The 24,269-nt window shown below is 43.6% G+C and overlaps 1 protein-coding gene across 2 annotated transcripts in view; it reads right to left on the bottom strand.

Moving 5' to 3' along the window:
• Nucleotides 1-24,269, bottom strand: part of LOC124046164 (forkhead box protein J3-like) — a 97,992-nt gene that overhangs the window by 38,895 nt on the left and 34,828 nt on the right. For both annotated transcript variants that reach the window (XM_046366241.1, XM_046366240.1), the window contains one exon: nucleotides 6,399-6,473. In XM_046366241.1, coding sequence (XP_046222197.1) covers nucleotides 6,399-6,473 — 75 coding nt within the window. The remainder of the gene's footprint in view (nucleotides 1-6,398; nucleotides 6,474-24,269) is intronic.

A 24,269-nucleotide genomic window follows, 5' to 3' on the forward strand; every position in this document is an offset into this window, starting at 1 on the left:
CTATGCATGGCACAACTACGGGGCATGATTTGTATGAAGAGGTGTCAAGATGTGTAAATGAGATGGAGCTGCCTTGGGAAAAACTTGTGGGTTTGACAACCGACGGAGCACCTGCGATGTGTGGACACAGGAGCGGACTGGTGGTTAAGATACGGGAAAAGATGCAAGAGGAAAACGCGACAGGTGAGCTGACAGCTTATCATTGTATCATACACCAGGAAGCGTTGTGCGGTAAAGCCTTGAAAATGGAGCATGTAATGAGCATCATCACGCGCACAGTTAACTTTAGAGCCAAAGGTTTGAATCACCGCCAGTTCAAGGCATTTCTGACGGAGTTAGAAACGGAGCATGGTGATTTGCCTTATCACACAGAGGTGCGATGGCTAAGCCAGGGAAAGGTGCTTCAAAGATGTTTCAGCTTCGTGAGGAGATTTGTCTGTTCTTGGACAGCAAAGGGAAAGACACAACACAACTCCGAGACGAAATGTTTCTGTGTGAAATGGCTTTTCTGTGTGACATTACATCTGAATGCAATGAACTTGCAGCTGCAGGGTCGGGATCGTGTCATCTCTGATATGTACAGTACAGTGAAGGCATTTAAAACCAAACTGACTCTGTGGGAGACGCAGATGCGGAAAGAAAATTTGAGCCACTTTCCCAGCTGCCAGACCATGAAAGAGAAGCTCTCTACCAGTGCGTTCCCGAGCGCACAGTTGGCTGATAAAATAGGTACGCTTGCCGCTGACTTTCGACGCCGATTTGCTGACTTTGAAGCACAAAAAAGCAGGTTGGAACTGCTCGGTAACCCATTTGCTGTTGACGTGGAAAGCTCACCACCAAACCTCCAAATGGAGTTGATTGACCTCCAATGCAATGATGCACTGAGGGCAAAATATGCGGCAGTGGGTGCTGCGGAGTTCGCCCGTTTCCTCCCCGACACAATGCCCCAGCTGCATCCAGGCTGCTCAAACGTTGTCTATGTTTGGCAGCACATACCTGTGTGAACAACTGTTTTCTTTGATGAACTTGAACAAAACATCACACAGAAGTCGACTTACTGCTGAACACCTCCACTCAATTCTGAGGATTTCCTCAGCTCAGAGCCTTACCCCGAACATTGATGAACTTGTGGAAAAGATGGGACACCACCAAGTATCACCCTCAACCTCAAACAAGTGAACATTACTGTGCAATCACATATTTAGAGTTTTTACTCAGTTCAAGTTTAAAAGTTAAAGTTTAATATTTGTTTTCACTGCATGTTACTTCTCCTTAAACAAAGTGTTGTTTTTGATTAATAGATTTTTGCACTTTATTTTATTGTATTTCAATCCAATTATATTTTAAAAATATTTCAGTTGAGTGGATGATAGAAAATTGCTATTATTGTTTTTTTCTTTGAAGTAAATTTAGCCCACTTTTTGCTAAAATAGAAAATATAGGCTACTGATGGTGCCTTGAATACTCGGTTTCTTTCATTTAATGTTCATGTTATGGGGATTTTTATATAAAGGAAATTTGTCTTTTGTGTCTGTTGAAAATTAAAGATTACTGACAGAGCCATAAGAAAATATTGCTTTATTTATCTGATCATATTGGAATATATTTGTTAGGTTTTCAGTAGGTTCAATTAGGTTCACTAGACTATATGCATCATTTAAAAAATTTTCAATGAACATTCGAACAGTCCGGCCCTCGGCTTGTAGCTAAATTTTTTATTTGGCCCTCCGTCCATTTGACTTTGACACCCCTGCATTACTTGCTCACATTGGTGGAGAATGCGGGCATTAGGTGGACGAGTGACACAATAATAAGTGAGCAAATGAACGGCGATGAGTCAACAACCTGCAGGGAGGAGGTAAGAGACTTAACAGTGTGGTGCCAAGACAACCACCTCTCCATCAACATCAGTAAGACTAAGGAGCTGATCGTGGACTATAGGAGAAAGAGGGGAGAGCACGCCCACATCCACATGGCTGATGTGGAGCGAGTCGAGAGCTTTCAGTTCCTTGACATCCACATCACTAAGGACTTAATATGGTCCACATAAACCCGCACAGTCGCGAAGAGGGAACGGCACTGCCTCTTCGCTCTCAAGAGGCTCAAGAAGTTCTACAGCTGCACCTTCGAAAGCATAATGCCAGACTGCAACACCGCTTAGTATTGCAATTACACCGCCCTTGACCGCAAAGCGCTTCCAAAAGGTCTGTGCGGACAGCCAAGTACATCACTGGGGCTGAGCTCCCTGCCATCCAGGACCTTTATATCAGGCGGTGTCAGAGAAAGGCCCGAAAACAAGCCATAGACTGTTCACTCTGCTACAGTCTGGCAAATGATACCGGAGCATCAGCTCTCGGACCAACTGGCTCCGACACAGCTTCTACCACCAAGCAATAAGACTGCTAAATTGTCAATTAATTGTACCCAAACTATCTTGCACTGACCCTACACTGCCCCGACGCCCACACACGCACACAAATTCTTTACACAGTCAAACACAACACACAAACATCATTTGCTGCTTCTACTCTTATCTATCCAGATGCCTAATCACTTTACCCTGTCTTCATGTAGATATCTACCTAATATATAATAATAATATATGCCATTTAGCAGACGCATTTATCCAAAGCGACTTACAGTCATGTATGCATACATTCTACGTATGGGTGGTCCCGGGGATCGAACCCACTACCCTGGCGTCACATGCGCCATGCTCTACCAACTGAGCTACCAACTGAGCTACAGAAGGACCTCTGCACACTGATCTGGTACTCCCTGTATATAGCTCCATTCTTGTGTATTTTATGTATTACTCTTGCGTTGGTTGCTATTTTATTTGGGATTATTATTTTAGAAACTGCATTGTTGGGAAAGGTTCGTAAGCAAGCATTTCATTGTAAAGTCTATACCAGTATACGGCGCATGTGATACATTGTTTTATTTGATGAAACCATGATGTATGACACAATTGAGTGTTGCATGCAATTGTGTTTGAATTTCTTCGTGTGTCAGCAATGTTGCTTAAGATGTCACACAAATTGTGTCCAAATTTCTTTTTTGACACAGGCTTAAGAGTGTCTCAATTAGCAAATTACTAATCTCATGAACTTTGTTTTTGAGGCTAAATATATTTACATGAGCTAACTTTAACCCTTTCCAGGGTAACTTATCTAAAACTGAACTCAATGATAATAGGATGTAATTCTAATAAGTCTATTTCTGATACTTACAAAAAAGGAATTCATGGATTTGTTGAATATTATGTTCTGCAGATGCCTTCTCTGGTTTAGGTCAGCTGCAGTAGGGTGCTCTATTCTTCGTGCCACTTCTGGACTGTTGGTTTTCTGATTGGGGTGTTGTCCTGTTAGCATGGGGGGTAGGTAGCGAGGTGCTGACCACTTGTTGGGGGCTAATGGTGTAGCTTGCCTCTCTCTGGAAGGGGCCCGGTGGTGTAGGGTGGAGCTGGCCTCTCTGGAAGGGGCCCGGTGGTGCAGGGTGGAGCTGGTCTGTCTGGAAGGGGCCCGATGGTGGAGTTCGCCTGTCTGGAAGGGGCCCAATGGTGCAGGGTGGAGCTGGTCTCTCTGGATGTGGCCCGGTGGTATATAGTGGTCTCTCTGGGTGGGGGCTGATTGCCATACATCCTCCAAGATCGTGACTGAGTTCCTCTTATTTGGGTTTTGCTTTGTCCCAGAGCACTTTCAGTTTCCTAGCAAACACCTTGACACCCTGTTTGTTCAAAGTGTACTAGGTCATACATCAGCTGGGGGTGAATGTCACGGTGGTTTGCTAGGTAAACATTGTCTGAGAGCGTACAGCATCTAGACACCTCAGCATTGTTGCTCTGAATAATGTGGAAGGGCACAACACGGGCAACACGGCAGACATTGTGATTTTGGTATTAGGAAATCTCTCTGCAGCTCTGGCTGCCACTTGCTGCTTTGCAGGAGCTACATGTCCTCTCATTGCCCTCAATCATTTGTGAATTACAATATGTTCAGACCCATTTAAGTTGTTGCTTGACAGACTAAGGCATTTGCTGTTGTTGGGCACAATACAGTGGCTTACTGATTGACATGCCAGGGAATAGCAGTTGATCTCAGAGAAATTTCCCCATTGGAGTCAAATATTTCGTCAGCCGCTGGTTGTCAAGGAAATAACTGTCAGTCTCACGGTTATTGACCGTTAATTAACAAACAAAGCATATCCTGGCTTCCACATACATGCCACTGATGCAGACCTTTGGCGCATCTACATTTTCAAATCTCTAATAAATCCATATAATATAGCTTACACCTTCACAATAAATCCATTATTTATTTTAGACAAGTCTAAAGACACATGTGAAGAAAATGTAGACTATTTCAGAAGAACAGAATAGCATACTCGGAGTTGTCCTTATGTTAGGTCCTGATCTGGCTATGCCATATGGCTGTGGGCTACACTAGTTCATTTAGCAGAGAATATTTGCTTAAATTTGGTAGCATTATTTTATAGTATGAAGAATAAAATTGAACAATGCTGAAAAAAAATAAAGGATATTATCTCCAAATGAGTGCACATGCGGCTATTCTGTGTTGAGCGGTTAACAAAGAAATAGGTTCTCCTATACGCTTAATTTGTAAGTAATTTAACTTTAGTTGTTCTACATGTTTTAATTTGGAATACATTGTAAGGCTGTATGATGGGACTAATGATGATTTGAAAAAAGTCACTTGAAAGGCATGAGCTCTGCTTTGTTTATTGCACAGCTTGTACGCACTTCGTCAGTCTCTCACAATTTGAGAAGCTCCTGATAATGTCTTGAATTTCCTGGCGGCATCCGCTTTGTGGCTGTAATTCACCCTAAAATAATCCATGCCTTCTGCAGCCCTTCTCCTTGAGTGCTGCCTGCTCCTGCACCTCTCACGCACACGGTTCTCCATCACGTGATCGGGTTCTTTCTCACAGGCTACAAGTGAAGACAGACACATCGGGGGCGCAACTGTGCACATCCTTATGCAATTCCGAGGTGCATATTGAAGATATTGGAAGAACTGTCCACATTTACTTTGTCAGCCAACAAGATGAGTAGGCCTAACGAACTGCAAAAGCACAAGCCTATGTCAGTCTAATAAATATTCCAAACATAGTCTGGAACAGTTGTTGGATGCGATAGATCAAATTAATACAGCCACTAGCATAAAAAAAATGTATGCAATGAGGCTGACGCAACAGTTCTGTACGCATAACTTAAAACATTGATAAACTATTAGGCTATTTTCTTCACATTATACAGTGGCAATAAAAAGTATGTGATCCCTTTGGAATTATCTGGATTTCTACATATATTGGTCATAAAATTAGAACTGATCTTCATCTAAGTCACAACAAAAAAACAGGTTCCCTGTTATTTAGACTAGTTTATGGAATGAGTTTGGCTGTTGATGTGTTCCATGTGATGCATGGATGATGCATTTATCTTTTACAATAAAGTGTAAAATTGAGGAATACATTTTAAGACCTATTTTCCATCAGTACCAAAACATATTTAGATGCTGTTCAGACAATGGTGTTTAGGCGCATTTGTTGCATCATACGTTATGTTACTACTGTTCCAATCACATATGAGATCGTAAGCTGCAGGGATCACTCAACAATGATCACAAATATGTGATTGTACGCGTCAAAGGGTTACTGGTGAATAGTTGATTATCAGGCTCTTCTTCATATACCAAGATCTGTCGAACCATTAGTGATTCCTCCCTTTCTGGCATGGCCAAAGTACCTACATGCGGCAGAATACCAAGCAGCAGTATGCATTGTATAGAAGAGCAGGTCAGAGATTTAATTCTGGTCTCCAATTAGGGTATAATCAGCAATTGTCTCTGGGTTGTCCCTTAGCATCACAAACAAACGTTGCTGTTTAGAATGTTCAGAGTTCTTTTCAGCTGGTAAATCAAATGGAAAGCTCCTGCAACTGCTGCCAATATTATTTTTAGAATTTGTTTTCATTAGAGTTGATCATCATTAATGCATGCACTTATTCAAATAATGCACAGATTTTAAACAATGCACTTTTTAGCTATTAAATGTGTATTTTAGTGTAATTAACACTGTCCACATCAGTTACAATGTCCCGAATTATTCTACCTCACCTTTGTGCTTTTTTTTTCTTCTAATCACGGCCTGTACAGTCTTTCCTCCAGAAATCCTCAAACAATTCCTCTTTCCATTGGTTTTCCTCATTCTTCTCATTGTGCATGGAGGAGTGTGAGCATGTCAAAATGACGCATCATTTTCAACCTCAATTGTGGGCGATTTGATAGAAAACACACTTGACTGTTTTCTCCTACCAAAACATGTGGTCATTTAAGGTGAAATATGTACTCAGACTATAGTGGTCAGGGAATACTTACTTTTCCAGGGTCATCTTTAGAGCGAGGTACTTTGAGAAAACACTTGTTCAGGGACAGATTATGCCGTATTGAGTTCTGGGAGGGATGAGAGAGAGAAGAGAACAGGGAGGGCTGTTAGGCATGTCTTCACAGCAACATTGTTATTTTAAAATGATTTCACCTTTACCAGGTAAGCTAGTTTAGAACAAGTTTTCATTTACAACTGCGACCTGGCCAAGATAAAGCAAAGCAGTGTGACACAAACAACAACACAGAGCTACACGTGGAATAAAGAAGTGTACAGTTAATAACAATTGAAGAAAAAATAAGTCCATATACAGTGTGTGCAAATGGAGGTAAGGCAATAAATAGGCCATAGTAGTGAAGTAATTACAGTTTAGCAAATTTACACTGGAGTGATGAGCAGATGATGTGCAAGTAGAAATACTGGTGTGCAAAAGAGCAGCAAAGTAAATAAAAACTATGGGGATGAGGTAGGTAGATTGGATGGGCTATTTACATATGGGCTATGTACAACTGCAGCGATCGGTTAGCTGCTCAGATAGCTGATGTTTGAAGTTAGTGAGGGAAATATAAGTCTCCAGCTTCAGCAATTTTTGCAATTCGTTCCAGTCATTGGCAACAGAGAACTGGAAGAAAAGCGGCCAAAGGAGGTGTTGGCTTTGGGGATGACCAGTGAGATATACCTGCTGGAGCGCGTGCTACGGGTGGGTGTTGTATTCGTGAGCTGAGATAAGGCGGAGCTTTACCTAGTATAGACTTTGAGGACCTGGAGCCAGTGGGTCTGGCGACGAATATGTAGTGAGGGCCAGCCGACTAGAGCATACAGGTCACAGTGGTGGGTGGTATAAGGGGCTTTGGTGACAAAACGGATGGCACTGTGATAGAAACTGCATCCAGTTTGCTGAGTAGAGTATTGGAAGCTATTTTGTAAATGACGTCACTGAAGTCGAGGATTGGTAGGATAGTCAGTTTTACGAGGCTGTTTTTGGCGGCGTGAGTGAAGGAGGCTTTGTTGCGAAATAGGACAGTATCATTTTTCACTCTGTCTGTATGATTAAAACAAGTAAATATTTTACCTCAGGGCACATTACCTGCCACACACCCTCCCAGGCACCTGTTAGGCCAACTAGAACTATTTCGCTGTGCTCTATTGTTTTCCAGGTCAAGAAAAGTCTAACAGTATTAGATGGTTGATTATGAAATGGTGACAGTGCATTTGTGATACAGTATGTGATTAAGCAGTACTAAACATAAAGCATGCCATGGCTAACATCATTGAATATAATTGGATTTTGGGTATAAAAATAATATATATATATAATTTAAAAAACACACTTAGTGTACAAAACATTAGGTACTGCTCTTTCCATGACAGACTGACCTGGTTAAATCCACTTCAATCCGTTTAGATGGAGAGGAGACAGGTTAAAGAAGGATTTTTAAGCCTTGAGACAGAGTGTGAATGTTTGCCATTCAGGAGGTTAACTGGGCAAGACAATGATTTAAGTGCCTTTGAATGGGGTATGGTACTAGGCGCACCGGTTTGAGTGGGTCAAGAACTGAATCACTGCTGGGGTTTTCCAGCTCAACAATTTCCCGTGTGCATCAAGAATGGTCCACCACCCAAAGGACATTCAGCCAACTTGAGACAACTTTGGGAAGCATTGGAGTCAACATGGGTAACGCTTGACACCTTTTAGAGCCCATGCCCCAACAAATTGAGACTGTTCTGGGGGTAAAAAGGTGCACAACTCAATGCTAGGAAGGTGTTCCTAACGTTTTCTACACTCAGTTTATATCAAACAAGATGTGCATTTGTTGGTGTGTAGCCCCTGTACCTACATTATAACACAGTAAAGCTCCAGAGGGGCTGTCATGAACGGTCTTCTCCCTCAGGGCTCCTAATAATACCACTGGGGAGAGAAGACGACGGAGTACTGCGCTCTCGCTCTATTTCCCATTTCTCCCTCCCGCTCTATCAACAGTTGGGTCTTCATTTGCTCCTCACTGTCTCAATCCTCTCCCCACCTCTTATGTGAGCTGAACGCCTATGGTACGAAGAGGAAAAGGAGTCGGAGTAGGGCTGAGTTTGAGAGTGAAGTATGTGTCCTTTACTTGAGAATGCAGCAGAGGGACTACCTGAAATAAATGAATTTATGTCCATGGCATCCTATGCTGGACAGTTTTCCAAAGAGATTAAACCATGATCCAAAACACACACACACACAGACACACATATCCCTGTATTAAAAACCACCAGGCTTCTCACACACAAGACGACAGCTTTGTCTACTACTCCAAGCAGTGACATCATTGGTCTCCCAGAAGACAGATATAGAAAGCTGAAGACTGAGCACCTCTCCACAATGAGGCCTCTTCACCAGTCACTTTACTGTAGTAAGCCAGCCCCCCCCCCAGCTGTACCAGAGCATAAACCGTTACCACGACGAGAGACCGTGCCGCTCTCGCGGAATGGGATGATTTTGTCATAACCCGACACGATGGCATTGACAATAATGCACTGAGTGGCTACAATGGGAATAGAGCTAATGTGATTCGCTGCCGCATCCGCCCATTCATGATGGAGTTGAGTGAATAAGTAGCTTATTGGGCACACCTGGGGCTTTGCTACTGCCCAGCTTCTAAATTAATCTTGGTGTAAGACCGCATAAGGTGGAAAAGCAGATTGTCGAATTTACATCATAGACTACTTCCTCGTTCTCTGGATACATTTGGGTTTGTGGGGATTCAAGATTATAATCATTGTGACTATTATTAGTTAGAACTCTGCTTTAGTAATATCTATGAAGAGTAAAGGGTTGCAGGCTGTTACGTAAGGCTTATGCTGAAGCATGACAAGAGCCAGTTTGAAAAATGTGGGGTTTTCAGATACACAAAAAGAGAGGCTGGAGCTTTTCTGCAGATGGCTAGAGGATATAGGCCAGAAGGTGACATAAGCGTGCTGGAGCTATTAGCTAAGAGTGCAATGTGTGACAGTGCTTTTGGGGGATTGACAGTAATAGGGCCCTATAAAACGTGTATATATTTTTTTCCCAGGTTTCCATTGTCCCTTGTTTTTTCAGGTTCACTCAAATCACACTTTTTAAAATAGTAAAACAACTAAATTCAATGTTTTAAGTCCACAGCAATTGGATTGATGCAAATAATCATGATACTGTATCATTCTGCCAGGTATGTATAGATACTATACTTTGTAGTTAACATTTCATTGACAAGGTTTAAGGGGAAGCCTTTCCATCTATTCCAAGATGTTTTATTAGCATCATCGCTAATGGCTACACAAAGTGGTAGCTGCGTGCACTGCACATACAGACGGGGAATTGTCATTGCCTCATCAGAAAGTTACAAGAAATACAAAATCACTGCTGCCTTCTGTTCATGTCTTGTGATCAACTGGGCAAATTAATACATTTAGTTGATTCCCTACTAAGTTCAATACATTTTTGAATATTGTTGATTTCCGTTTTATTGTCTGGATTCTGTGATTCCGTCCATCTATTTATCACAGATTTTATAGGGCCCTAACCTAGTCAAAGTGAATAGGTCTAAGAGAGTGATGTGTGGGCTATGGTGAAGATAAAGGGTCTACACTGAGTGTACAAAACAATAGGAACACCTGTTCTTTCCATGACATCGATTGACCTGGTTAATCAAGGTGTTGGATTCTAACTTTAAATATATACTTATTCATGTATAATGTAGTTGTTAAATCTCATGGAGAGGACAAAAGGAGAGGACAAAAGGGCAACAGTCTGGTTTCAGTCGCTGATAAGGTTGGATAGCCGTGGATTAGGGAGAAGGTGGGCTGAGGTCAGGTCAGGTCAGATGAAGTGACAAGGAACAGTTCTATTACACACACACACACACACACACACACACACACAACGTAATTTCCTGCCTAGCACCAGAGATGTATTGGCTGCCTATGTGTGCTAGGAGAAGACTAATAGGAGGGTATAAATAGTTGTGCTGGTGGAACCATATCTTTGTCTTTTCAAATGTTTGACCCAGTGGGTGAATAAACCTGGTTTGAGCTCTGACTAGTTGTCAGTTTTTCACTCTGTCTGAACCAAACAGTTGGCATTGTCAGCAGGATTTTCCACGATTAACAGTCAAACAAACTGGAGAGTCCAAATCAGTGGAGCAGGAGCGGGCGCAAAAATAAACAAGGTAGGCACAGTTCCTACACTCAGTCTGACTTGGGGAGGTGAGTCATAGGATAAATAACTAATTATAGGATACAAATCTAAAAGCTTGAGTTTATTCAGAAGTCCCGGACAGGGCGGTCCCTGTGGAGGGCAAGTCGTCCCTCCCGGACAGGGCGGTCCCTGTGGAGGGCAAGTCGCGGACTCGGTCCGTCCCTGTGGCCAAGAAGTCGGGACTCGGTGGTCCCTGTGGCGGGCAGGGCGGTCCCTGTGGAGGGCAAGTCGTCCGTCCCGGACAGGGCGGTCCCTGTGGAGGGCAAGAAGTCGCGGACCCGGTGGTCCCTGTGGCGGGCAAGAAGTCGCGGACTCGGTGGTCCCTGGGCGGTCCCTGTGGAGGGCAAGTCGTCCGTCCCGGACAGGGGACGGTCCCTGTGGAGGGCAGGAAGTCCCTGTGGCGACAGGGCGGTCCCTGTGGAGGGCAAGTCGTCCGTCCCGGACAGGGCGGTCCCTGTGGAGGGCAAGTCGTCCCGGACAGGGCGGTCCCTGTGGAGGGCAGGAAGTCGTCCCGGACAGGGCGGTCCCTGTGGAGGGCAAGTCGTCCCGGACAGGGCGGTCCCTGTGGAGGGCACAGGGCGGTCCCTGTGGAGGGCAAGTCCCGGACAGGGCGGTCCCTGTGGAGGGCAAGAGTCCCCCGGACAGGGCGGTCCCTGTGGAGGGCAAGTCCCCGGACAGGGCGGTCCCTGTGGAGGGCAAGAAGTCCCGGACAGGGCGGTCCCTGTGGAGGGCAAGAAGTCCCGGACAGGGCGGTCCCTGTGGAGGGCAAGAAGTCCCGGACAGGGCGGTCCCTGTGGAGGGCAAGAAGTCCCGGACAGGGCGGTCCCTGTGGAGGGCAAGAAGTCCCGGACAGGGCAAGTCGTCCCGGACAGGGTGGTCCCTGTAGGTTGTAGAGAAGTAGTCCATGAGAAAGTCAACAGGAGGGAATGTGGATGGTGACAAAAGGTTTCACATTCATGGTTAGAAAAGCAAAACGATAACAATGAGTAAGGTAGGTTTATGCAGATTGTGGAAATAGGGAGACAACTGTGAATAATTGTGGTTGTGTGTTGACAGTCATATTTGAGGTGTAACACTGGTGTAAGACATTAGGTCAGCCGTATTCACCAGTAGTAAATTAGCAGATGCTTCAGTATTGGTTCAAATACAAGGTATCAGGTGCCGTGACTAATTAATATGCACAAATACCCTAACTACTCTCCGGGGAAGTGGGTATTACCATCTTTGAAAATAGTTAGCAGAGGGTGTGTATTAGAGCCGTGAATGAGGAAATCCTAACATCATAAACAACGTTGAGGGAGGTGCAGAAATAGCCACCATTGGAGTGGCATCCGTGGTTTCTGACACTCCCGAAAAGGGGGAATATAAGAGGAAAACTATAGTAAAGCCATGGATGCACTAAAAGAAGTGCACAATGAAACTAGCAATTCTGCTCAAGTAATGGTTAAATTGAGCAAAGTGGATAAAATTGGTCAGCACTTCCATGCGGACGAAAAATTCAAATCTAATAATGAATTCAGAGATGCTGTTGTGAGTTGGCACAATGACAAAGGAAAAATCAAAAGTGCAATAGACCAGCAAGTAAATCTGTTATCGGATCGGCTATTGCGGGGGTGGTGGATCAACATTTTCACTGGGATGAAATAGTACAGCCGGCCTTAAGAGTGGAATCTAATTCTGCTCACTTCACAACCGCGCGTGTGGTTAATACAGCCACAGTCAAAGTCACTAACAGTGGTTTCAATGACCAAGGTAAGACAAAGAAACAAGGAGGAAAGGGCAGTGAATCAGTCCCACGGCGTTATAGGCGTCAGAGCCCTGTTTTAGGTGTGGGGCCGTGGGTCATTGGAAAAGTGAGTGTAGGGCAGCAGGGGAACCTACTGCACCCGCTCCCTCTGGAGGGAATGCTGTGATTCAGGCGTTTGCCACATTAGCAGAAGAAAAACAGCAGACACTTGAGAGCAAGGCTCAAGGAAGCTCGAAATAGGCAACATTTACAACAGGAAAAAGTATGACACTCAGCAAGGTAACAGGGGCAGAATCGAAAGCAATACAACTATTATCCATGTTTATACGAAATGACAGGGGAATGGATTCTAAAAAAGGTAACAAGTTCAAATTGGCACAGCCAAACACTCCTTGCAAACTCAGAAAACCGTATTTTTTATCTCATGAGACACTTTATTCTGTCTTTTTCTGATATAGCTGTATAGAATTGACGAAAGGAAGGAGGGGTCACGAGAAATGAGAGTGGAGTTAATATTGAGTAATTGTTTGTAGAATTTTGAAAAAGCAATTCTGTCAAGCGACAGTATTCGAGTTACCAAACCTAAAATTACTTAAATGTTGTAGTGCTGTGGTTACGCAAAATCATGGGGAAGAGAGAGACATAGGTCATATACGGGAGTAAATTGTTACTCGGTGGTGAGAGGAATGTCGCCATGTCGAAGGGTAGTTAAGCTACATAAACGTTGGGATGGATTAAAACAAAGTATTCATGAATGGAGGGAGGACAGTGGACACCTGGTGAACAGAATTGCTTCTGTTTTGTTTGGAATTAAAAACCTGTGTGTTGTTGATTAAGATTTAGCATATTGAATACCAATGACATTTACATTTTCTCTTCCAGGAGAGGATGGGGTGTCCTCATCTCTCTCGTTGAAATTCTTCCCGAGGCTGTCGTCTTTGGAGAGCAGTTAGTGAAATTCTGCAGTGTTATAAAGTACAAAAGTACCCAGATCCGGTTGTAAAGGGAGCTTTAATTTAAGCACACCCACCAGCACACCCACCAGCACACACACAAGCCAAAAACTTAGGAATATTTGTTAAGTGGTGTTAACCTTTTCATATGAGAGTTTCCCTAATATCGCTAACGGTTGCTCCAGCATGAGTTGTTTTATGCAGGTGATGTCAGAATGCACTCAACTGTTCCAAAATGTGATTGTTACGCAACAGGGCAGTTAACCCGCGCTGCCTGCTAATCATCTTTAGGCTGTTTCAACTTGCCAATTTCAAATTATTTCTAACAAGTTGTATTTTTAACAGTTTGAATTGAGGGGTGTTCTGCCTCGTTAATTCACATAGAAATAGTCCATTTCAGTGTTGGACAATTTTATGTTTGTTTGAGGCTTTACTGAGAAGGACAAACTTCCCTCTTCGAGGAGAGCCCTTCCCCATTTCCGCACATCAAGTATGCAGACATTTGCACAGTCTTGCACGAACTGGCAAATTTTCTGGCTGGTGCTCGTTTTGCCTCCATTGTTTTTTTCTTACAAATAATAACTTGACATGTGTGCGTTCCTTATATTCTGTAAATTGTGTTGTCATTTCTAATGTAGCGTTACGTATGCATTTACAGTATAATTCACATTTAAGTACTGGTGACAAATAATGCATTTTGATTATTGCATAGATTGTAATGGACAAATGAGCTAATGCTAAGCTATTTGCCAGCTATGTGTGGTGCCATGTTTGCTGACATCATACATTGCATTATGGGTGTTACGTAAACGCCTGTCAGACTAAATATGTTATAATGGTTCACTGATCAGTCGGGTAAACTTCTGGAAGTGAATGATCGTAGACCACACACCCCCTTCAACATGCATACTGCAAACAGCCCAAACTCATCTGGTCTCCTCTCATCTTTGGTTGATGCGAAAAACTAACATGGCGGTGCGTACAAACTAACCATCATCGGATTACTTTCAATATCTAGAAAGTGTTTTTACGCAACTATTTCCATCAATGTTGAGCTCAACCGTGATGTGATGAATTATAAAATAGTAATTACTATTAGCTAATTCAGATTGTGGTTTCTGTCAGCTGAGAGTTTTCTAAATATGTGTTACATCAATATTTCCTCAGTTAGCGCTAGGACAAATATAGCTTACATTTTCTGGTTTGGATGACTGGGTTGCTGCTGCTGTTGCTACTTCTGTGAATGTCTGAACATTGCATCCAAAAATAAAACTGGTCACATTCAGGACATAACTTTGTAAGGACTGTGTTTGTGCAAAATGTGAAAAATAGGGGGGGGGGCTTAGGTCAAACGCTGATCAAAGCTGGACGTCCTAAATAAGTGTTCTAGTCAAACTTGTTTGAGCGTAAGCTGCAGGGACCACTGTAGAATCACACCCGTTTGTTGGTACATGTGAAAAGTTTAATACCGTGTCTGATTTAATTGTGTGGGGTCTTTTAATTTGGTTTTAGTAGGGTCTTCACAGGTTAATGGGCAAAGGATATCTATTGTTCAAATGTTGGTTGCACCCACGTAATGATAAGGCACTGAATAATACAATGTAAACCAGACATTTGAAGTACAGTGAAAGAAAGGGAAAAGAAAATACTTGGTGTTGAATAACCTTAGTCTTGACTTTCTGGCGAGGCCTGACCCTCACGAGAAAGGATAGAGACATTGGGAGAGATTTAAGTATAATATGAATGAGTGTATCGCTGCTGTTTTGTAGTTTTGTTTCAATACAAATCTCACCAGATTGGGTCTGCTGTATGGACAGGATTTCTCCCTAAGTGTTAGCCCTCTACCTCCCTGACCCTGTAACTATACGGTGAGGTCACCAATATGATAAGGGAGTGTAAGCCAATTTGAAAAATGGTTTCAACAGTGTGTTGGTACACTGACATTTGTCTTCGGAATTTTGTATTGAGAACATTGGGAATGTAATAAGTGTCATACAGTGAATAGTTGTTTGGACTTTCTGAATTTGAAATGCCTTAAAGTGTTGTTTTGGTCTGTCCTCTCGAAGTTGAGGCGATAGTGACTCCAGATGGTATCTAGATAATAACTAGTGAGGACAGTGTGAGCTTCACACCCTCTAACCGGCTGAAGTAATGGCGACAAAGGTGTTCACTACAGCCTCGTCTTTCACCACTCCTACCCGAGACCGAACCAGCAACCTATGTACAAGTGTCAGGAGTGCGGCATGGGTCCTGAGAGTGCACTTGTGAAGTGAGCATGGAGAGAGATAATGCTCAAACTCTTATCATGCTGCTGATGCGCTGGTGGGAAAATGGACGAGACACAGTGGAGGTGGAGGCTCAGGTGAGAGATTCAGATTATTCCCCTGATTTTGAAATTGGGATATCAAAAGGCATGAGTTACATATGTGCCATTGGGAGATGAACTGCAATGCTGTCTGAGGAAGAAAATTAAGAGACGGCAGAAGAATGACTCCCGGGAAGGAGGGGGGTGGTCAACTGTGCCCGTAAGATTATTTAGGGTTGCCCTAACTGTTTATTTGGGGTATCAGGTTGATTGTGTTGGTCTGCACACTGAGAAATGTATTGTAATTTAGATAAAAATGCATTGAGATACCGATCTGTCATTTAACATGCCACTCACGACAGTGTAATACAGGGATAAATGGTGGTTGTGATGAAAGGTTACTGCTGGTAATATAAATATTACAAAATGTCTATATATTGTCCCCTTTTTGTAAATGTACATTCTAACAGTGTCGGTGTGTGCTAAATTGGGAGTCTTAAATCCGAGTGATAGACTCAACATGAAGCACTAAGGACTGGTCCTCTAAATTTGGGTTGGATAATTGATCAATTGTTTTAATTATGATTCAGGAAAGGGGAGAAGGAGAGAGAGAGAGCACTACCCCTAAGCTGTGGGGAGAGCACAAAGAGAGGGGAGAGTGCACTGCTAGAATCTAGTGAGTCTAGGGAGGGTTTCTTCTCAGGAAACCTAATCTTTTAGTGTCTTCAAGCAGGAGGTGATCAGAGACCCCAGCAACTCCTGTCCTCAAAGGCCTGATTGGTGTACCACTTTTTCTCCATCCTTAGCAAAACACAGCTAATTTATCAAATTGCATTCTAAACTGAAGATCATTATTAGGTGATTATTGGAATCAGGCCCGAGGACTAGAAATTGCCCACCCCTGCACTAGAGGGTAGTTTGGGTTAACCATGATGGGGATCTTGATAGTAGGGGGTTTTGTTTCACGATGTCATCAAAATTATGTTAAAGTACATCAATACATATGACTTTCTGGATGATACAGTACAATTAACTACTTACAAGGCTTGTAGTCTGCGTCTCACTTGGACACCCAAGGATGAGGATGAAGGAGACTGGCATGGAGACTAGCATCCCATTGGCATAGAACAGATCGGATGGATGGTCCTGGTCCCAATCTCATCAAGGGTGGTGTGAAATTATTAAACATGTATTCTCTCTTCCCTGTTCAAGTCAATTTTTTTTCTAGGTGGCGTGGAATTTGAGTGATTGTTCTAATTGACACGAGCATGTTTTAGGATGTTTATAACTAAACTGCTTTAAAAAATAAAGCGAACACTTAAACACAATGTAACTCCAAGTCAATCACACTTCTGTGAAATCAAACTGTCCACTTAGGAAGCAACACTGATTGACAATAAATTTCACATGATATTGTGCAAATGGAAAATACAACGGGTAGAAATTATAGGCAATTAGCAAGACACCCCCAATAAAGGAGTGGTTCTGCAGGTGGTGACCACAGACCACTTCTCAGATCCTATGCTTCCTGGTTGATGTTTTGGTCACTTTTGAATGCTGGCGGTGCTTTCATTGTAGTGGTAGCATGAGACGGAGTCTACAACTCACACAAGTGGCTCAGGTAGTGCAGCTCATCCAGGATGGCACATCAATGCGAGCTGTGCCTGTCAGCGTAGTGTCCAGAGCATGGAGGCGCTACCAGGAGACAGGCCAGTACATCAGGAGACGTGGAGGAGGCCGTAGGAGGGCAACAACCCAGCAGAAGGACCGCGATTTCCGCCTTTGTGCGAGGAGGAGCACTGCCAGAGCCCTGCAAAATGACCTCCAGCAGGCCACAAATGTGCATGTCTCTCCAAACGGTCAGAAACAGACTCCATGAGGGTGGTATGAGGGCCCGACGTCCACAGGTGGGGGTTGTGCTTACAAGCCCAACACCGTGCAGGACATTGGCATTTGCCAGAGAACACCAAGATTGGCAAATTCGCCACTGGTGCCCTGTGCTCTTCACAGATGGAAGCAGGTTCACACTGAGCACATGTGACAGTCTGGAGACGCCGTGGAGAACGTTCTGCTGCCTGCAACATCCTCCAGCATGACCGGTTTGGCAGTGGGTCAGTCATGTGTGGGGTGGCATTTCTTTGAGCTCCATGTGCTCGCCAGAGGTAGCCTGACTGCCATTCGGTACCGGGATGAGATCCTCAGACCCCTTGTGAGACCATATGCTGGTGCGGTTGGCCCTGGGTTCCTCCTAATGAAAGACAATGCTAGACCTCATGTGGCTGGAGTGTGTCAGCAGTTCCTGCAAGAGGAAGGCATTGATACTATGGACTGGCCTGCCCGTTCCCCAGACCTGAATCCAATTGAGCACATCATGTCTCACTCCATCCACCAAAGCCACGTTGCACCACAGACTGTCCAGGAGTTGGCAGATGCTTTAGTCCATGTCTGGGAGGAGATTTCTCAGGAGACCATCAGGAGCATGCCCAGGCGTTGTAGGGAGGTCATACAGGCACGTGGAGGCCCCACACACTACTGAGCCTCATTTTGACTTGTTTTAAGGACATTACATCAAAGTTGGATCAGCCTGTAGTGTGGTTTTCCACTTTAATTTTGAGTGTGACTCAAAATCCAGACCTCCGTGGGTTGATAAATTTGATTTCCTTTGATAATTTGTGTGATTTGTTGTCAGCACATTCAACTGTAAAGAAAAAAGTATTTAATAAGAATATTTCATTCATTCAGATCTAGGATGTGTTATTTTAGTGTTCCCTTTATTTTGAGCAGTGTATATAAGTGGCCTAGCAGTAGTTATGGCTTGGATGGAATGATTGATGTGCAAATGTATTTGTGGCTAGAGGCCAAGGACATACGGGCGGGGCCTGTGTTTGAGACAGAATGTTTGCATAAATGGCGTTAGTTGCAGACTCTGGCAGGACCGACATTGGTGTATTCGATGGAGTAAAAACAAGGTATTAACGTCACAGGGAATTGGGAAAGCAGAATTGAATAAGACTTGGGCGGAGATTTGTAAGGGTCATAGATTACGGAAGTGGGTATCAGAGGCTCTGGGGAACGATATCACTCCTCTGTGTATAGTGATACAGGGGATAGCGCGTAGTAGATCAAGGACAGCCAACTGTGCACAACAGAGACTACTACGAAGTCAAGTTGAACGTCACACATACCCAGATCATGGTGTGTCCGGCGATAAAAACGGCACCGGAGGAGATGGCCGCCGTTTTATGGTCTCCTAACCAATTGTGCTGTTGTGGGTTTTTTTGAGATATTTGTAAATTATTTTGTACATAATGTTTCTGCAACCGTATCTTACGGCAGAAAATAGTTTCTAGATATCAGGACAGCGATCACTCACCTCGGATTAGACAAAGATTGTTGAAACACCAAGCGCAGCAAAGCAGGACTTCTCCAAACACCCCACAGGGCAGACATCCCAATTATTCGCAAAAGGAAGCAACGCAGAGGAAGAAGAGCCGAATGCCTCGTCCGGACCCGCAGAAGGCAACTAGGAAAGCTGCCATTACCGTAAATATTACTCGCCAACATGCAATCATTGGACAATAAACTAGATGAGGTACGATCATGAATATCCTACCAACGGGACATCAAAAACTGTAATGTCCTTTGTTTCACGGAATCGTGGCTGAATGACGGCCGAGATACACGCTGCACCGGCAGGATGGAACAGCACACTCCGGTAAGACCGGGGGGGGGAGGGGGTGGTCTGTGCATATTTGTAAACAACAGCTGGTGCACGAAATCTAAGGAAGTCTCTAGATTTTGCTCGCCTGAAGTAGGGTATATTATGATAAATTGCAGGCCACACTACATGCCTAGAGAGTTCTCAGCTATACTTCTCGTGGCTGTTTATTTACCACCAGACAGATGCCGGCACTAAGACCGCATTCAGCCAGCTGTATAAGAAAATAAGCAAACCATTCACCCATAGGTGGTGCTCCTAGTGGCCGGAGACTTTAATGCAGGGAAGCTTAAATCAGTTCTACCAAATCTCTATCAACATGTTAAATGTGCAACCAGAGGGAGAGAAAAAAATCTAGATTACCTGTACTCCACACACAGATGCGTACAGAGCTCTCCCTCCATTTGGTAAATCCGACCACAACTCTATCCTCCCGATTCCTGCTTACAAGCAAAAAGTTTAACCAGGAAGCACCAGTGACTGTCTATAAAAAAATTGTCAGATAAAGTAGATGCTAAACTACAGGACTGCTTTGCTATCACAGACTGGAACATGTTCCGGGATTCTTCCGATGACAAACAGATCCACAGATGATGCAATCTTTATTGCACTCCACACTGCCCTTTCCCACCTGGACAAAAGGACACAGATGTGAGAATGCTATTCATAGACTACAACTCAGCGTTCAACACCATAGTACCCTCAAAGCTCATCACTAAGCTAAGGAATCTGGGACTAAACACCTCCCTCTGCAACTGGATCCTGGACCTCCTGACGGGCCGCCCCCAGGTGGTGAGGGTAGGTTGCAAAACATTTACCACGCTGATCCTCAACACTGGAGCTCCCCAGGGGTGAGTGCTCATTCCCCTCCTGTCCTCCCCGTTCACCCACTACTGCATGGCCAGGCACGACTCCAACACCATCATTAAGTTTGCTGACGACACAACAGTGGTAGGCCTGATCACCGACGAGACAGCCTATAGGGAGGAGGTCAGAGACCTGGCCGGGTGGTGCCAGAATAACAACATATCCCTCAACGTAACCAAGACTAAGGAGATGATTGTGGACTACAGGAAAAGGAGCACCGAGCACGACCGCAAAGCACTTCAGAGGGTAGTGCGTACGGCCCCGTAAATCACTGGGGCAAAGCTGCCTGCCATCCAAGACCTCTACACCAGGTGGTGTCAGAGAAAGGCCCTGAAAATTGTCAAAGACCCCAGCCACCCCAGTCAGACTGTTCTCTCTGCTATCGCATGGCAAGCGGTACCGGAGTGCCAAGTCTAGGACAAAAAGGCTTCAACAGTTTTTACCCCCAAGCCATAAGACTCTTGGCTATTTATATTGTGTGCTCCCCCAACCCCTCTTTTACACTGCTGCTACTCTGTTCATTATATATGCATAATCACTATAACTATACATTCATGTACATACTACCTCAATTGGCCTGACCCAAGCATTGCTCCCGCACATTGGATAACCGGGCTATCTGCATTGTGTCCCACCACCCGCCAACACCTCTTTTTACGCTACTGCTACTCTCCGTTCATCATATATGCATAGTCACTTCAACCACACCCACATGTACATACTAACTCAATAAGCCTGACTATCTGGTGTCTGTATATAGCCTTGCTACTCTTATTTTCAAATGTTTTTTTACCGTTTTATTTCTTTACACACACAAACACACACACACACTTTTTCTTCTCCGCACTATTGGTTAGAGCCTGTAAGTAAGCATTTCACTGTAAGGTCTACACCCGTTGTATTCGGCGCACGCGCACGTGACAAATAAACTTTGATTTGATTTGAGTAGCAGAGATAGAGTTGTCATTTCAGACACTAAATTGTCAAAGTTCAGTGAGGGGTTATTTGCTCTAATAATAGTCACATCTCCTGAAGAGTGTGCTTAAGAAACATGTGACTCAGAGTTTTGTACGGTTGGACACTCTTCCAACCCCACTAATCTCTCCCTCATTCCTAACCACCAGCAGTGGGACTGAGTGACGATAACAGGAATGCATCAGAAGTTGGCTGCTTAGCAACCGTCGGGACTCAAATGTTTACACTAACGAGGGTGTTCACAAAAGGGGTGTAGATCACGCTTGGGGTGCGAGATGCGTACCTAACCAGAGCACAAGGAAGTATTATCCAACAGATACCGACTGCAGCAGAACATAGGATGTCATTGGAGATGTTGCTGGCGAGAAAACCGGGTAGGAATATGGAGACAGGTAAGGGGGTATCTGAAAGATCCTGTCCTCGCTCTATCAGTGAAACAAAGGCAATAGGAGATCAGGTGCAGGAGACACAATCAATGCAAAAGCTATTCTCAAGGCAGTCTCTGTATGGACAGTAACTGAAGAAGCAGTAGTCGTGGTGATGGATGCTATAGTAACCAAATGGAACAGGACTACAACACAAAATGAGGGGTATTTTGAAGTGTGCTTCATGGGCAGTGTTAGTTGTAGCAGGGGTTACCTTGGTAGCTTTGTTAGGATATCACCTGAGGGCACTGATGTTGAAATGTACACCACCGTTCAAAAGTTTGGGGTCACTTAGAAATATTTGTTTTTGAAAGAAAAGCACATTTTTTTGTCCATTAAAATAACATCAAATTTATCAGAAATACAGTGTAGACGTTAATGTTGTAGATGATTATTGTAGCTGGAAACGCTTGATTTTTAATGGAATATCTACATAGGCGTACAGAGGCCCATTATCAGCAATCATCACTCCTGTGTTCCAATGGCATGTTGTGTTAGCTAATCCAAGTTTATAATTTTATGCTGGCCTTCTAGGCAGAGTTGCAAAGAAAAAGTAATATCCCAGACTGGCCAATAAAAATAAAAGATTAATATGGGCAAAAGAACACAAGACAGTGGACAGAGGAACTCTGCCTAGAAGGCCAGCATCCCAGAGTTGCCTCTTCACTGTTGAGACTGGTGTTTTGCGGGTACTATTTAATGAAGCTGCCAGTTGAGGAATTCAGGCGTCTGTTTCTCAAACTAGACACTAATGTACTTTGTCCTCTTACTCAGTTGTGCACCGGGGCCTCCCACTCTTTCTATTCTGGGTAGAGCCTGTTTGCACTGTTCTGTGAAGGAAGTAGTACACAGCGTTGTACGAGATCTTCAGTTTGACAATTTCTCACATGGAATAGCCTTAATTTCTCAGAACAAGAATAGACTGACGAGTTTCAGAAGAAAGGTCTTTGTTTCTGGCCATTTTGAGCCTGTAATCGAACCCACAAATGCTGATGCTCCAGATACTCAACTAGTCTAAAGAAAGCAAGTTGTATTGCTTCTTTTAAATCAGGACAAAAGTTTTCAGCTGTGCTATCAATTGCAAAAGGGTTTTCTAATGATCAATTATCCTTTTAAAATTATAAAATTGGATTAGCTAACACAACGTGCCATTGGAACACGAGTGATAGTTGCTGATGGGCCTCTGTAGACATTCCAATAAAAAAAGAACCTGCCGTTTACAGCTACAATAGTCATTTACAACATTAACAATTTCTACATTGTATTTCTGATTAATTTGATGTTATTCTAATGGACAAAATGTGATTTTATTTAAAAAACAAGGACATTTCTAAGTGACCCCAAACTTTTGAACAGTAGTGCGTGTATGTATTTTTATTATTAATATACATATTTCTAAGTACATATTAGATCTGGGAATTGCCAGGGATCTCACGATATGATATCATGACAGTTAGTCGCAATACATATCGTATCGGAACCTATAGGTACTTGATACTCTGAATCACAATAAAATCAGTGTTTCAAACATATTGCTCACCATAGGTCAGCTGCAGAGGGAAAAAAGAGCCATGAGAAAACAAGATTTGATCAGTCATAGAAATAGAAGTGCTGAAAACAAATTGTCTCCCTGTTTAAAAAGATGCAGACCAAGCTAGGAAGGAAAAAAACAGGAGTTTTGTGATTTAGTCAAAAATAATATCCTGATTTGTAACTCTTTCCCCCCTTTCACTAGTACATATGCAGGTATGCATGTAAAAACACGTCATCATAGCTCATAGTAACATGAAACAAAACATTTATTGCGGCTTATAAAGCTGCAGCAGAGCACCTTTTTCCATAACAGCTGGTATCAAACAAGCTGTTGAGATCCCAAATGGCACCCTATTCCCTTGTAGTGCACTACTTTTCAAAAGCATCGACATTGTTAAGAGAATAGGGGGACCATTTTGGATGCATCCCATGTCCTGCTCCCTCATACCATGTGGACGTGTTATGACCTTGACGAGTTATCTGATTACACTCAGTGCATCCTGTGGCTAAAGCGCTTGTGTTCAAAATGGGAGAGGAGTTAGCATTGGTTTCCAGCCTCTCCTGCCTGAGCCACATTATCATGCAAAGAAAACGTGTGCTTGAACTGGGTAGTAAACTCCGATACCCATCTTCTCTAGCTGAGCCAGCCCACTAATCTGTAGACTGCACACGTATGCCTACCTGAGCTGGAAGTCGCTCTTACTCACTGTGCGTGAGTGAGTGTGAGTGACTGTGCATCTGTGTGTGTGTGTGTGTGTGTGTGTGTGTGTGTGTGTGTGTGTGTGTGTGTGTGTGTGTAGTACAAGCTCTTTTAGTTGTACATTAACAGTATATTCTCCAAATCAAAGAACCCAGAGACTGCTTGGGCTTCATGTCTGTCTCCCACTGTGTGCAGCTGATAGTAAATTCATTAGTCGAGGTGATTACTATGTTCCCTTTGATGCAGTTCACCGTTTCAACCACAGCATCTTTGCACTGGGCCAGGTACATCTGGGAGCAAATGTTTACAGCTTGAGGCTGAGAAGTGGACCTATTAGTTCATGTGCCAGATTATACTGTATATTTCATCGTCTGGAGTCAACCAAATTTACATGCACAATACAGTGTGCCTGTATTTCTAGGATA

The sequence above is a fragment of the Oncorhynchus gorbuscha genome, linkage group LG10, assembly GCF_021184085.1.
Source record: "Oncorhynchus gorbuscha isolate QuinsamMale2020 ecotype Even-year linkage group LG10, OgorEven_v1.0, whole genome shotgun sequence".
In the NCBI taxonomy this organism is placed as follows: domain Eukaryota; kingdom Metazoa; phylum Chordata; class Actinopteri; order Salmoniformes; family Salmonidae; genus Oncorhynchus; species Oncorhynchus gorbuscha.